A 15,053-nucleotide genomic window follows, 5' to 3' on the forward strand; every position below is an offset into this window, starting at 1 on the left:
CTAGCAGCAACGTTCGTTAGCTTCGTTTGGCAATTTCAATAAATGAATAAAAATAATAATATCCAAGAGATAATATTAAGAAACCCCACAAGCTTATAGTTTAAGACAGGTGTGTGTGTGTGTATTCTGAGTTAAAACCCCGACGGTCAGATGATAAATATGCACTAATACCTACCTGCTTACGTCAAAATATCCTGCTAACTGCTCCGCTTCGTCCCTGACAGGCTACATCCATCCATGGAGGTCTGGCCGGACACATCCGCTTCGAGGTGGCCGAGCTGCTGCCTGACTCAGCCCGCCTGACACAAACTCAGGGGCCCGATGAAAACTCAAGTATTTAAACGAGCTCAGCAGCACAAAGATGACACGGTTTAAACACATACAGACTGAGGCTATATCAATAAAAAATGAAATAACTTTTTAATTTAAATTTTGCTTTTTTCTGTCATTTTTGTGCTATTTATCGTGGCATTATTTTGTACTTATTTCCTGATTACAGGCAAGTACAAAAGTACCTTATATCACAATTTAAGTATAAATTTTAAATGAAACAAAAATACTCTTCACAGCTTTAATTATTTTTTTAAGGAATAAAACAACAACCTGACACAGGTGAGCATCATTGAGGTGGTAGTCATTTACAGCGAGGCATATAGCAACTCAAACCAAAGCAGTGACCCAAAATATCTGTTTGGGTTCTTCACCCTGCAGCCACAACCTCCCCCTGGCCCACAGTAGACACTGTTGGGCTGAACAGCTGTCAGCTTCCTTTTTGGGCCTCCAGCAGTACAATCTATAGTCTCAACACTCTGCTCAGAGGACCATAGAAATAAAGATGACTTCAGGTAGTTTTCCATGCATAGAGGTATTAAGTGATTTGTACATATATGAGTGTATTTCTGGATAAAACAGAAGTAGTGCATGCATTGTAACATTACACACCACTGTGCAAAAGTCCTAAGCTACCCCTCACTTATCTATATTTTACTCCAAGCAGCCAGACTATCTTAACATTTTTAAGAGGGCCTTGAGGAATACTTCTTCAAGGTTTCTAAAGTTCTTTTAAAGTTTTCTGTCGGCATTGACTGCTTTTTCTTGTATTTTCAGTCCAGTCTTTGTACCTGACCAGTGGAAAAGTGGCTGTCAAGGATAAGGCATGGCAAATGATATAAGAACTGGACTGAAAATCAGTGGTAACAGGTCGAAGGAGATGATGGAGAGATTATTCCAAATTAGAAAATGTTTCAATACATATATGGAGGAGGTAAGGAGAGACATGCAACAGTGAGAGTGTAGAGCCATCTGTTAAAAACAGTGGAGGCTCTCTCATTGTTTGGACCTAGCTAACATCTGGTGATGTTAAAGATCTTGTCAAAATTAATAGAATTATGAACACAGAAAAGTACAGTGAGAGAAATTTATAACCAAACTATTATGAATATTTTAATGACACCAGAGATTGTTGTGGCCAAGTTACTAAAAGGGCCTCTAGTGATCTCCTGTATTGGATCAATGCATCACAGACTGAGCAAAAACAACAGATTTGAAATAACACTGCAAAAGTGATCGCAGCTTTTGTGTTCAGATGTATACATTTATTGTTAAAATCATGTAGAAGTTAAATAAAATGACAAATCAACACAAAACCCTTAACAAAAGCTGAGTTTTTCTACTTTAACATTTTGTGGAACCAACTAAACAACACACAAATAAAACAGTAACGATCTTGTGTGTGTTTGAAACAGGAGAAAACACAACTGGACCAGCTCTACAAGTGTTGAGTAAACACGCCCCCATCTCAACCCCCCATGCCCGACCTGTCCAGAGTGTTTCTGCCTCAATCAAATACATGCTGGGAAAACACAGAGTGGAGGAACTAGATAAATGTGTTGTACTGCTGCCCTGAAATGGTTGTCAGTGTTTATATCTGATTCAGTCCATTCTTCAGTCCTGCTGTAAATCAAGTCTGTACTCAAGCAGGGTGAAGTTTAGGATTTTGGCAAGAAACTCTGGAACGACAAACTCTCTTATCTTTTTGTAGCCCATGTGCTCGTACAGCTTCTGAGCATCTGTCTGCACCACAGAAGTCTGCAGTATTACAGCTCCGTAACCCCTGTCGCGAGTAAATTCAGCCACTGTACGACACAGAGCCTTTGCGATGCCCATCCCGCGGTGACTGCGGCGGACCGACATGCGTTTCAGCGTCAAGCAACCAGGAGCATCCTCAGCAGGAAGACAAGCCACCGAACCCACTACCCGGCCATCGCTATCAGCCACCCAAAAGCATGAGTCTTTCCCTTTCAGGTAGGTCTCACTGATGTTGTTGAGGTCCTTTCTGAGCGTGGATTCGATGTATTTGTTGAACATGTAGACGACCATCTGCCGGGCTCCAGCCAGGCAGAAGGTGACGGCCAAGACGGGAAGCAAGAAGGACTTAGAGCTGGTCAGGAGAGCGCAGAACATGCACATGAGGACCATCTGGGTCAGCGGCTGCTTCAGAACGTGCACAAAGGATGAAGGCACGTGCTCACTCATCCCCAAGGTGAAGAGCTCCTTCACAACATCAGCATCTTCATCATTAAACTTCCGGATCTGAATGTTGTCCATGGCTCGTTCAGCTTTTCAATCACAGAGGTAAAGACATGAGAGATGTCAAAATACAAGCAGGGATCAAACAAATCTGCAATACAAAATCACTTTTTTCACTCTGACAAAAGCTTTCTTTATCTCAGGCAAAAACAATCATTTTCTGTAGTAATTAGTGGTAGTAAAGACATCTAATCATCAACACTTGAATGCAATTCAATTTCCAGAAAAATATATTTTGTCTTTGCAGAAATTATAACCTAAAAATACAGACACCAATATATTTCAGTGAGATAATACACTCAACATCTGCTTTATTGGGTACACCTTTCTGGTATCGGGACACCGATTTGCCTTTAGAATTCCCTTAATTCTTCTTCTTTGGTCCATGTTGACACGACAGCATCACACAGCTGTTGCAGATTTATCGGTCGCACACCCGTGATGCAAATGCCCTGTTCCGTTACCTCTTTTTTAAGACACAGCTGATCACGTTGTTTCACCAACTCTTCTGCACAAGGCATATTGTACAGGGTAAAACAGCCGTGGCACTTGAAACAACAAATGCAATCTCCACATTTTGACTTTATTCTCGAAATAAATGTTAATAATAATGAAATCCTCCATCGGATGGCTTGATTTATTGTAATGTGAGTACAATAACAGAGTCATTAAGACACTTGCAGAACAGGTTTCTTCTTTATTTCATATGCAACCCCTTTATAAATCCTGTTGACTGTAGTCTATTTCCAAATATAAGCGAAAATGTCGACCATCACAAAGATTAAGAAAACCCTGCTGGCTTAAATGACTCGTAAAGTATGCACCAGAATAAACAGTGTAAACATAAATAAACAAACACGGTGTGGCTGGAGTTGGAAGCTATTTTAAAAATTAAACAGTTTCATCTCTGATCGAAATGTCCGTTAAACACACCTGAAGGCACATCACATGAGTTAGCCCAAAACCGAAATAAGCTTTAGTAATGCTAACTGTCCGCTATTTGACCAGATATTAGACGGGACACGTTCACATATTAAACTCGTCGTGTCCTTTCAGAAAAGGTGAATAAACAATCCAGATTAGCCAACAGAAGCTAGCATCAGTGCTAACCTCACAAAGGCGCTGAGGATTGGACTGCAGTTTGCTCTGATATTTTATGACTCACAAAAACCACAAAATAAATGCGACTTACCTGTTTTATGCCAGTCCTTGAAAGTGGAGTGTAAATTCAGTTTCCCCAAGTCAAAAGCCCTTCATTTCGCTTGGCTCCTAAACTACTTCCTCATGTCTACCGTGCTACATTCAGGGATCGTCGGAAGAACTTTGAAAGCTGGCGTGAAAGTGTTTTAGGGTTGATAATAATGCATTTAATGTATTAATGTATTTTTACTGTTACTGTTTTAGGCTGTTGCTACAGCCTTTTTGGAGATATTGTTCCAGATATGGAGATAATGTTGGGTAAAGTTTAAATCTTTACTTGCAATATCATTGTAATATCACAGTTTTGCAGTGGTGCACTGCCAGGTTTCCTGCTACGTTTCCAAACAACTTCACTACATTACAAGGATAAATAGTATCCCTAGCCTTCTCTGTGATGTGTAAGTTGTATTGCAGATTCAGAAGTACACTGCATATACATGTTACTGCTTAAGAGTATTGTTTTGAAGACTCACCTTCATGAGTTAAAAAATTAAGATGTCCTCACACACCAACTATGTATAGCCCTAATATGCAATATTCTTCTGCTCAATCACTGTTTATATCCTCAGATACACATATACTTATGTAATCAGCATTTTTTTGTACATTTCATGATTTCATAGTCTGTATATAGAAACCATTTTTAAAAATTTTCATTGCAAAGTAATTTATTTTTTAAAGTGTCACACATATTACGATAATCACTTTTTATTTCATTTCTGAAAATATTTGAATGCTTTAACTTAACAAAGACAGTGAAGAGAGATGGGAAATGAGGGTATTTAGAGGATGGATAGGGGAGCAGACAGCCCAGCTAAACAGGAACCACCACTGAAGGCATTTGCTCCCATGTCTTATGTGTCCTAATCACTCCATTGTCAGGTCACCCTGAGGATAATGAAGAGAGCTCATAAAAAAGTAAGAAAACATATTCTGATAAGCTTTTTTGTTATATGTCTTTGTCCAGTGGAGCATAATAACTAGGTTATATTGTGCTACATTAATTGCTGTATTAAAAGAGTTGCTATATCAATCACAGTTCAGTCTTGGTGTAATTATCATTCAGTTAAATCCCTAAACGAGAAAGGGCAGCGAAAAGAAATCTGCACGTTTGAAATACAGCCGCAGCAACACAACCTGGAAAAGGTCAGAGAGGTCAAACATTTTCATTTTCCTGCCACAAAGGGAAACAAAAAATTTGGTTTACAGTGTAGCACTGAAAAGGTTAAAAAATAAAATAGTTCACAATACATGAAGGCTGAAAAAATAATTTATTGTCTCCTTAAAATACATCTAGATTTCATACATGACGATGTAAAGGTATTCCCTTTTTATGGAGTAAACACTTCCACTATATTGATTGTACAAAGGTAGAAAAGTATTGTTTTAACTTTTAACATCAGGATTTCACTTTAAATTTACTTTGCAGTCCAGCTCTGTGAGCTGTGAGCAGAAACAGAAGCAGCTCGAATCTATTTTTATTTCCAGCTTGTGTCTCTGTGTCCTCTAGCCCAGGTTGATCTCTCCTGCGAACATGGTGATCAGAAGTATGATGGTAAACCCGGTTAGCAGCCCTGCATTTTGGATCAGGAAGAAAACGATCTTCGTAGAAGTTTTTTTTTGTTCCCGTGCTATGCTGTCCATCTCTGGGAACTGAAATGAGGAATAGCAATTAGCAAGGTTGAGGTTTAGATTTGGGAAGCAACAATATAAAAAGAAGAAGTGTAAATATTCAGGTTTGTATGGCTACAGTTATATTGTTCTCATGTGGTTCATATGAAACGAGGGAAGTTTTCTCATTGTTAACAAATTCCATGAAAACCAAAACTAAATAAATTGCCCTTCTTAAATACGTTCCTTTACATGAAACAGCTGAAGGTTTGAGTTGATTAACAAAACAGGAACAAAAACAAAGTTCTTCACACAACACATTGTACTTATAATACCAAATACTGCAGTGAATATTTTTATTTCACTGGCCTTAATTAACCAAACTTAAAAGGTAGAAAAGGCACTGACAGCTTACAGAAATACAGGAAAATATAAGGTTACTTGGTGCCATACACATTTCTGAACCTTTTAATTAAATATGTATTTTTGACTTAATTTTAAACCTACACTTGAATATTACCAGGATACTGCTATATTTGCTGGCCACTTTATTAGGTATTAGGTGTTAGTACCAGTTCAGCGTCTTTTTCCTTCAGAAAAACTGGCATAGATTCAACAAGTTGCTGGAAACATTCCTCATAAATTATGGTGCATATTGACATAACGGTATCACTCAGTTGTAGCTGGACAGCTGTACATCAATAATGTGAATCTCCCATTCCACCACATCCTAAAAGTGTTCTGTTACATTGAGCTCTGACTGTGGAGCACATTTGAGTACCGAGAACTCACTGTTTTGATCAAGAAACTAGTTTCAGAAGATCTGAGCTTTGGGACATGGTGCATTAACCTTTATGGTCATAAAGGGGTGGAGATGGTTGGTAATAGTAGTCTGCCATGTTTAAACAATGCTCACTAAGGAGTCAAGAAATGTTCTCCCTCACCTTCCCATGTTTTCAAGTTGTATATGTGCACAAACTCACTGTTTTCAAGTTGTTAATAGTTGTTTCAAGTTGTTGACATGCTCTTCCAACCAGATTTTCCTTTCTATTGTCCAATATTGGTGAGCCCACACAAACTGCAGGCTCAGTTTCCTGTTCTTTCATTTTGCCTTTTGTTTCTAAAGACTATCAGAGATGCTCTTCTGCATACCTTGGTTTTGAATTACTGCCACCTTATTATCAACTTGAAGAACTCTTAGCATTCTCCTCTGATTTCTGATATCAACAAGGTATTTTATTTTAAATGTTAGAGATGGTTGTGGAGGAAAATCCCAATAAATCAGCACCTTCTGCAAAACTCATACCATTGAAAGTAATTTAAATCACCATTCAGATGCTGGGTTTAAACTTCAGCAGTTCTTTTTTGATCCTAAATGAATCAAGGTTAACGAGCAGCTGAATAGCTGTACCTAACATAGTGGTCACAGAGTGTAACTGACATATATTATCATATTATATAAGCTGGCATACTGAATTTTTTATCAAACCATCCACAGCTGACAGTCTCTCCAGTATCTGCTAAAGATAGGTCCAATATGTTCTCTACTTTTAATTCACATGAAATGTTTGTCTTAATGCTCCATTTTGGTCACAGCATGTTTGAACAGGAGGAGTGTACACAGAGTTTACAGGTATCAGAGGCTTCACACAGATAGCACACAACTTTTTCTAGGAATAACACTGATAAACTCAACACGAGCGATTTTAAGCTGAAAAGTTGTGCATTGTAAAACAAAGACAATGGAGCTGAATGATCATAAAAAGCTATGCAGACAACCATGAAACCCATCAGTAATTTAATAGAGTGGAAGCCTCGAACATGTTGGGGAAGTCCAGTGACTGACTAAATAAATGTTGGTTCTGCTTTTTTTTGTATCTGCCATCAAGAGAACTCAACTCACCATGTCCGCCAGAGCGATATACAGAAACATTCCTCCTGCAATGGCAAAGATCGCATTGGGGGCAAAGTTGCTGCCGAGCAGGATGCCAAACACAAGGCCGATGTAACACGACACGGCTGACAACAGGTTGAAGAAAATGGCTTGCGGGATGCTCATTCCAGCATTCAGCAGGATGACGAAGTCACCTTGAGAGGACAAAATAGCTCTTTTACACAAGCAGATTGAACATTATACTTAAAGCAACATTTTTTCTTTCTGTCTTGTCTGTTAGTCACATTTCCCCCTTTAAAGCGAGCTACAGTATATTTCATGAAAAGATTTATTTTCATTTTTATACCCAGAAAGCAAGTTTGAACTCTAACTGTAAAATATATACATGTTCCTTCCACTCATGTCTTTTCTGAAGTTTTTTAGTTGCAAGTCATATTTTCCATTATTTCTAAGAACATGTATTCTTGGGGCACTTCTGCAGCTTGTCTCTACATGCCCATAGATACAGGATGTACAGGCACATTCAATGCAAAGTTTGGCTGCACAGCAGAGTTTGGAATGACTCATGAGGGGGGCTGAAACTGATTTTCCGCTACATATCACTCACCCAGCTCATGGGGAAACTCCTCACACACGATGGCAGTGGATGTACTGAACCCTGTCAAGACAGACACTGTGAAGGAAGCGCCGATAGCCAGACCATCTATGAAGTTATGGAGTGCGTCACTTAGAGTTATCATCCACGCCACAGTCTTGATGCTGCGGATGCGCTGGCCCCGCAACCAGCGGCACATGACATCAGGCACCTCGGCATCCTGGAAGAGTGGCAGGAGAAGTTACACATACACGGCTACGACTAATGCCTGATTGTGTTTTGATAGTGAGTGTGAAAGACAACATGTAGCTACATCACATACTTTCACAGTGAGAGGAAAGCACATCCTCTTTCAATTCTAAGGTTTTATATTATCATGACACAATAAAAATGATCTTGTTCTAACAGGATCAGATAAATAGAACCTCACATGAATAAGAACACAACAACAACACAACTTATTATTATTATTTACAAACCTGCCATAGTCTTTTAAGGAAATGAGGATAGCTATAAAGTCATATCAAAGACTAAACACACCCACCAGGAAAATGCTGCCCCTGCTGGTGAATGTTTCGGATAATTATAAAAAAGTAAACTAAGCGTTAATATAGTTTGACATCTTAGTTTGGAATGTTAAATTCTGACTGAATTATGATGCTCATGCCAATGTTGTTGCAATCCACTGTAAAGGATACACACAAATCTTGATATTAAACGATTTCATCCAGTTCTTACGACATTTATCACAGAACATGGACATGATGCTAAATGATTGTGTGTTTATAAGAAATTTATCAGCAGTCCTATTAATAGTTGGATCTCAAGGTTGAGCGATAGTTACACAGTCATAGAAAGAGTAACGCAGCTAGAAAGTCCAAAAATAAAGATGGTACTAAAGGCTTTAATCATGAAAGAGTCTTCATCTTTAACCCACAGAATAATACTGATTAATTGAAAACAGGAAATATTTTCTCTAAGTGGATGCACTGCATTACTCACACAACTCCTCGCTTACACATATAATGGCACGCGTGCTGTTAATAGGAAACCTGAGAACATGCGGACACAAACAGCGCCTTTGGGATTTGATTAAAGACATTCTGCAGTAACAATAAACCCCTTTTACTAGCAGTGGGCACACAAGGAGTCTTTGTGCTCCCTTGACAATTCCAGCGTTTAGACCGAGGGGAAAGACCTGAAGCTTGGTTTCGCTGCTTGGTCCCTTCTTGTCATCAGCAAGTCTGTTTGCTTGGCCTCCATATGACACAAGAAATGTTGTTAAATATTAACAGACACGCCAATCAGCCTGAAAACAGCTCAATAAACGGCTCCAGGAAAAAAACGAAATGTCTGCGCTATCGCTTCCTGCTTAATAAATATTTTTAAATATTGCCTACCTTTTCAATTTATTTATGCATATCACACATCCTAACAGCATATCATGATTGCTTCCTGTGAGGTGTGTCTTTTATAGCAAAATTTGCTGGACAGCAAGTCTCTATCAATCAAACACATGCTGTAGATATAATTTCAACAGAGGTTCAGTAGATTGACAATCTTATCATAAGCTGATAAAAACAAAACATTTGAGCTACTCTAGATAAAATGTCTTTGATTATAAAATTGATTGTTCCATAGGTTGATGTGACCTAGAGCTGATACCTGTTGGCTTCCAAACCTGCGCAGTTTATTCTGCTGTTAAAGAGCAATCACGTGTCAAATGTTACCTGAGAAGTTTCCACGTTTGTATCTAGGATTGGGCTGCTCTTGTCTGTAGCGACGGTGGTGATGGCGGTTAAAATGATGGAGTCCTTTGTTGCCACCACGTCTCCGTTGTGGATAGAGTTTTCCTGAGGTGTCTCTGAAAGTGTGAAGTGGCTGTGGCCGTGCTAAAAAGACAGACATCAAATTCAGGTTAAAGAAGCCTTTTCCACTTCAGGAACTTAAAAACTCCTAACATTTAGGCTATTTTAGGCGTTTACTTGTTATCTGTGTCATGATTTATGGTTTTGGTGGGTTTCCTCATGTTTTCTTTTTCTTCTAGTTTTGATTTTGCATACTACCGCTTTGTTATTTTCCACATCTTTTCTCCTTTTGTACAACTTTTGGACTGCTCTTTGAACACTCTTTGAGTGATCACGTGTGGATGACCCAAAAGATAAAGATTTCAGTGTTGGACTTTTGCCCTAAATGTGCCCTAAATATACGATTACTCGTGCTAAACATGGGCTGGGTTTCAAATAATAAGGTCAGCATGCAGTTAGATCCATGAATAATGAGACAATGACACATTTTTGATTTTGCAGATTTGCCTCACTACATCATCATAGTGTATTTTAAAACAGTCAGTCTAGTCACTGTAATGTGCACATACTGCAGAAACTGTGTCACTGTCCAAACTGTACATGCACCTAATTGCTGTGAACTTCAATATCTCGCGTGTCATTTCTGATAAGAAATTATTTATGTACACATGACTACCTTGAAGTGTTATTAGAGTGATCAAATTATCCAATAAAACAGACATACTCAATGTCAGATGTAAAACAGGAGGGAATGACAACATTATAGTGCTTTGAACCTGAGAAACTTCCTGCACTGTTATCTTACCTCGTGGTCCATCCGGAGGCATAATTTCAGTATCTTTTCCACAAAGAACAGGAGGTAAAACCCTCCAAATATTGCAGCTGCATTTGTCGCATAGTGATCCACTTTAGGATCAAACCCCAGGGCCTATGGAAAAAACGAGAATGTCAGTGGTGCAGAGAAGACTTCTAGAGTGTGTGTGTGCATTCATAGGTATTATTCTATGAAACAATTAAACATCTCTCAAAAAACCAGTGACAAGCTTAATTTTACTCACTCATCCATTTACAAACCTCTGGTATGAGCTGAAGAACAGCATTAGAGAAAAGCGTCCCGATGGCCAGACCAATGAAGTAGGTCAGCACTTTGGGGAAATAAGGCTTCTTGATGAACGGGATGAGCAAGAGACCAAGCAGGGATGCCAGGTTGATCACAGTAACGGCCAGAAACCCATAACCCCACACTGTCACGGCACAAAACAAGAAGAAAAGGTTCTCGAGAATTCAAGGTTTTTACTTCTTTCTGGACTCTTAAATGCAGCCTCGATACCTCCAACATACCTACTAAAATGGGGCCTGGCAATGTGACAAGAACCTGGAATGTGCAACCTGTGAAACACTGCAGTATTAAACCCTAGCTAACCAAACTCGCCTGCAGAAATAAATATACCTTCTTAAATGCATTTGTAACACCATCTGCAAATGTGTGTGTTTTATTGTTTTTGAAAAATTGCCAGTTTTTTTTAAAAGAACTTCAATAAATGTGCCAGACATTGTTATTAGACCAGCAATAATGCTATTTAGTGAAATATGACGATATAAGTTATTATTTTAATGTGGGCACAAATTACTTTTCTTAAATATAATCTAATGGTGAATAGATTTTCTTATTTTCAGTGCCAGGCCTCTTTTATTTCGAGATTTTAAAACATACTATTACTATTTATTTGCCTGAGAGAAATTCTTCTCAGGCCAGCAGAGGAAACAGCATGATTCGGGAACAACATGCTGAACAACAGTCACAGTTGGCTATAACTGTGTCAACAGCACTGAGCAGGACTGTTGATATGGCCGATATCTGCGAGGTCAGTGGCTCCGTGAGTCCGACAATGTGGCGCGTTATAGCTTCACAACTACAACGTTCTTCTTCTGCACTGTCCAGCAGGAATAAATTATTATTACCATTCTCAAACCATCTCTAAGCAATCAGAATCAAGAATGTCCCACATTTTCTTTATCAGGGTCAGTATAAGAAAGAAAAACCCCATCAACAGCAGCTTTAAAAATCATTCGCCATAAATGGGACTGTCCACAAAAATTTTCTTGACCCAATTCAAGTAAACAAGCAAACCCTGGCAAATTATTTAATTTACAGAGGTCTTGACAAATAGACACGTTGGGATGATTTGGCTCACCAGAGTAGTCCACATGAATCAGTGCCTCGGGGGCAATGTAAGGGCAGGAAGGCAGCAGCACCTGGGTCAACACAGCAGGGCAGATCTTCTCCAGATGTTCCACAGTCAGCTGACTGACATTATTGTAGCCAAACTGGGATAAGATCTGCTTTGCAGAGAGACACTGAGGGACAGAAAGTTGTTATTAGACATAATTTTCATGCATTTAAATATAAATGTACCAGCTTCTTTTCTGAAGCCCTTTGTGATGCATGTACTTATATGCTGTGTAATTAAAACTTTCATTATAAGTGGCAGAAGAGACATGCAGTAAAGAAATATTTGAAGACAATTTTGCTCACTAATGAAAGTGTAAGGTCATTTATGCCATATGGCACATGGAGAAACTTTGAGGAACTGAGTAAAAATGTAAAATAAATAAAAAATAATGATAATAAAAAGTAATAAAATAAAGGTTAAAATGTTCTATAATTGCATATATGGGGGTAAGAAATGAGTAATTACACTACAAGACTACTCATATATCATTGCTACACAATATTTCAAGGATTACATGCAAGGTCAAATAGTGTGTGGTTGTAAGCCCCAGAGAAACATTCTTGGTCGTAAGCAACTTTAATGATCAATAAGTTTAAATAATAAAAACTGCAGTATATAGGAAATAGAATACGTTTGTACCTCTTGCTCTTCCAGTGGATTTTCCTTACTTATTAAGTCAGATCGTCTGGCTGAGATCAACAGCAGTAAATCTTCAAGATTCGTTGTTGTAATGGAATTATTTTCACCATAGTAGTGGATAATATTCTCCAAAAACGCGTCTCCATCAGTGACATTCCCACGCACACTCTGGGAAGTTGTGATAAAAGCCAAGACGCACGTTAGAAAACATATGAGGTTCAACATTGTCTACTTTTAAGCGATGTAGTTTCTACTTTTACGCGATGTAGTTTCTTCTAGTGGACATAAATCTTTTTTTTTTTTTTTACTTCTGCTTTACTCAAAGCATTTCACTGATCCTCCAGGAAACAAGAATTAGGCTGTCCGTGGAAACCGCACGCAGCGCAGAGGCAGATCCATTCCAGGGTCGGAGATATCGGGGTTTTATCCAGTTGCCTAAATTATTATAGAGGTACAATTTCCGCTGCTGTGCTCTGAGTGATCTGTGTGGAGTTAACGAGGTTCAAAGATCAGCCATGAAAGGAAAAAACGGAGGTGGAGGTCGACAGCGTCCGCTCACTGTTTGAGTACTTTCTTTTGTGACTGACTTTCTCCCCACAGAGCCACACAAACACACACGCAAGAGGGGAAAAATAGTGTGTTTCTGTCTCGGTGACTATCTGTGTGAGGTAACAGAAAGCGCATGTGGGATATCTTACTCAGAGTTGCTCAGCTCACAGCTGTGGCCCCGTCCTTTTGATCAATGGTGAAACAGCTGGAGGTAAACATAAACATGTGATTTGTTTTTGTTTTTTTAGGTATTTCTGTCGCCCTCCGGTGGCATCTCATGAACAACGCAGGATACAGGCAGTAAGTTTGTAATATGTAAAAAATTACGAGTGATAGAATACTGCGTGAGCCACCTCACTTTAACACTGCTTTAGTGGTACAGAAAAAACATTTGTGTTGTGGAGATCTGGAGAAAGACAGCTGGACTTTTAACTTGTGGTGCAGTTTATTTATCTGACTTTTCCACCTACAATCTCAATAAATGATAATTTGTTGTTAGTTGTGTCTGCCTCTCTATCCTCTACCACATCTTCAAACTGGGAAAACTTACCAATATAATTTGTTACGACATGGTTTCTCATTCATCCTGGATTTTTTTTTACTATACAGTAACTAAATAATGGGTACAGTTGTTAAAAAAACAAGAATTAGGTGCAGAAGTTGAGATTTTTATGTATTTGAACTCAAATACACTCATAACTCCGCCCACTAATATTTGGTGAAATGTCCTATAACAAGTTGCACCTTCATCAGATGCTTTTTGTAGCCATCAACAAGCTTCTGACATAATTGTTTGGATATTTGATCATCCTTCTTGAAGGAATTGAGATCATTTATTTAAATTGGTTGGGTTCCTGGCATGTACCTTTTGGGAAGGCCATTCTAGAAGCTTAGTGTTAGCCTGCTTGATCCATTTCAAAACCACTTTTGATGGGTTTAGTCATGACTGTCATTTTTGTCCAAGTTTTAAACATCTAGCCACTGATCTAAGTAAAAATTTAATGCTTTGGAGGTAGTTCTTCTTAGTCGTTATTCCCTTCACCTTGTGCAATGTACCAGTACCACTGGAAGCAAAGATCTCAAATTTGGACTCATCAGACCAAAGCTCAGATTTCCACTGGTCTAATGTCCATTCCTTGTGTTTCTTAGCCCAGACAAATCTCTTCTGCTCTTTGCTTCTCCTTAGTAGTCGTTTCATAACAGCTATTTGACCACAAGGGCCTGATTCCCCCAGTCTCCTCTGAACAGTTGCTGTAGAGATTCCTCTCATACTGGAACTCTGAGGCATTTCTCTGGGCTCTAATCTGAGGTGCTGTTAACTTGCGATTTCTGAGGCTGGTGACTCAGATTAATTTATCCTCAGCAGCAGAGGTGACTCTTGGTCTTCCTTTCCTGGGGCCATCCTCATGCGAGACAGTTTCATCGTAGCGCTCGATGGTTTTTGCAACTGCATTTGGGGACACATTCAAAGTTTTTGCAGTTTTACGGACTGAATGATCTTTAGTTCTTAAAGTAACAATGGACTGTCGTTTCTCTTTAAGTAGCTGATTGGTTCTTGCCATAATATGAATTCTAACAGTTTTCAAATAGCACATGAAGCTCATTAAGAGAAGGCCAAGGGTTTACAGCGCTGTACAAGACTTGAGTAAAAGACCACAGATATTAGCAGGTCAGTGAGAGTTGTTTTCTTTTATGTAGTAAAGGACTTTAGGTAAATATTAAAGTAAATCATTTTTTAAGCTATGCAACCTGTTTAAATTGTCTCATTGGGACCATTAAAGTCTTTCAAGCATGAAATCCTGATGAAACATCTGATTATTGCTGCTTTTTGTTTTTTCTTTCTCTTCCACAGTGAGTTGAACCTGGGCTTAAGCATGATCCTGCCCACATAAAAAAGTGTAATCCTGAAAAGACAAGACATAAAGAACAAAGAG

General features: G+C 38.8%; 2 protein-coding genes across 2 annotated transcripts; both read right to left on the reverse strand.

Annotated features, from left to right (window-relative positions):
* Positions 1 to 744: 744 nt before the first annotated feature.
* On the reverse strand, positions 745 to 3,925 carry LOC102213038 (probable N-acetyltransferase CML1). Its single transcript, XM_005746488.2, has 2 exons — positions 3,782 to 3,925; positions 745 to 2,618 (listed from the first exon to the last, which is right to left on the reverse strand). The coding sequence occupies exon 2, from the start codon at positions 2,605 to 2,607 to the stop codon at positions 1,945 to 1,947; it is 663 nt and encodes a 220-aa protein (XP_005746545.1). The 5' UTR covers positions 2,608 to 2,618; positions 3,782 to 3,925; the 3' UTR covers positions 745 to 1,944.
* A 554-nt stretch (positions 3,926 to 4,479) lies between these two features.
* On the reverse strand, positions 4,480 to 13,304 carry slc39a8 (solute carrier family 39 member 8). Its single transcript, XM_005746489.1, has 8 exons — positions 12,571 to 13,304; positions 11,893 to 12,055; positions 10,772 to 10,941; positions 10,503 to 10,625; positions 9,620 to 9,781; positions 7,902 to 8,109; positions 7,304 to 7,488; positions 4,480 to 5,442 (listed from the first exon to the last, which is right to left on the reverse strand). The coding sequence occupies exons 1-8, from the start codon at positions 12,793 to 12,795 to the stop codon at positions 5,296 to 5,298; spliced, it is 1,383 nt and encodes a 460-aa protein (XP_005746546.1). The 5' UTR covers positions 12,796 to 13,304; the 3' UTR covers positions 4,480 to 5,295.
* Between the last annotated feature and the right edge of the window lie 1,749 nt (positions 13,305 to 15,053).

This window comes from Pundamilia nyererei, unplaced genomic scaffold (genome assembly GCF_000239375.1).
Source record: "Pundamilia nyererei isolate P.nyererei 1_Seehausen unplaced genomic scaffold, PunNye1.0 scaffold00179, whole genome shotgun sequence".
Taxonomy (NCBI): domain Eukaryota; kingdom Metazoa; phylum Chordata; class Actinopteri; order Cichliformes; family Cichlidae; genus Pundamilia; species Pundamilia nyererei.

Coding starts and splice junctions, on each gene's coding strand:
- slc39a8 (XM_005746489.1), bottom strand. CDS start 12,795: ATGTTGAACCTCATATGTTTTCTAACGTGCGTCTTGGCTTTTATCACA. Junction 9,782..10,502: donor GCCTCCGGATGGACCACGAG/GTAAGATAACAG, acceptor CTGTCTTTTTAG/CACGGCCACAGCCACTTCAC. Junction 7,489..7,901: donor GGAGTTTCCCCATGAGCTGG/GTGAGTGATATG, acceptor TGTCCTCTCAAG/GTGACTTCGTCATCCTGCTG.
- LOC102213038 (XM_005746488.2), bottom strand. CDS start 2,607: ATGGACAACATTCAGATCCGGAAGTTTAATGATGAAGATGCTGATGTT.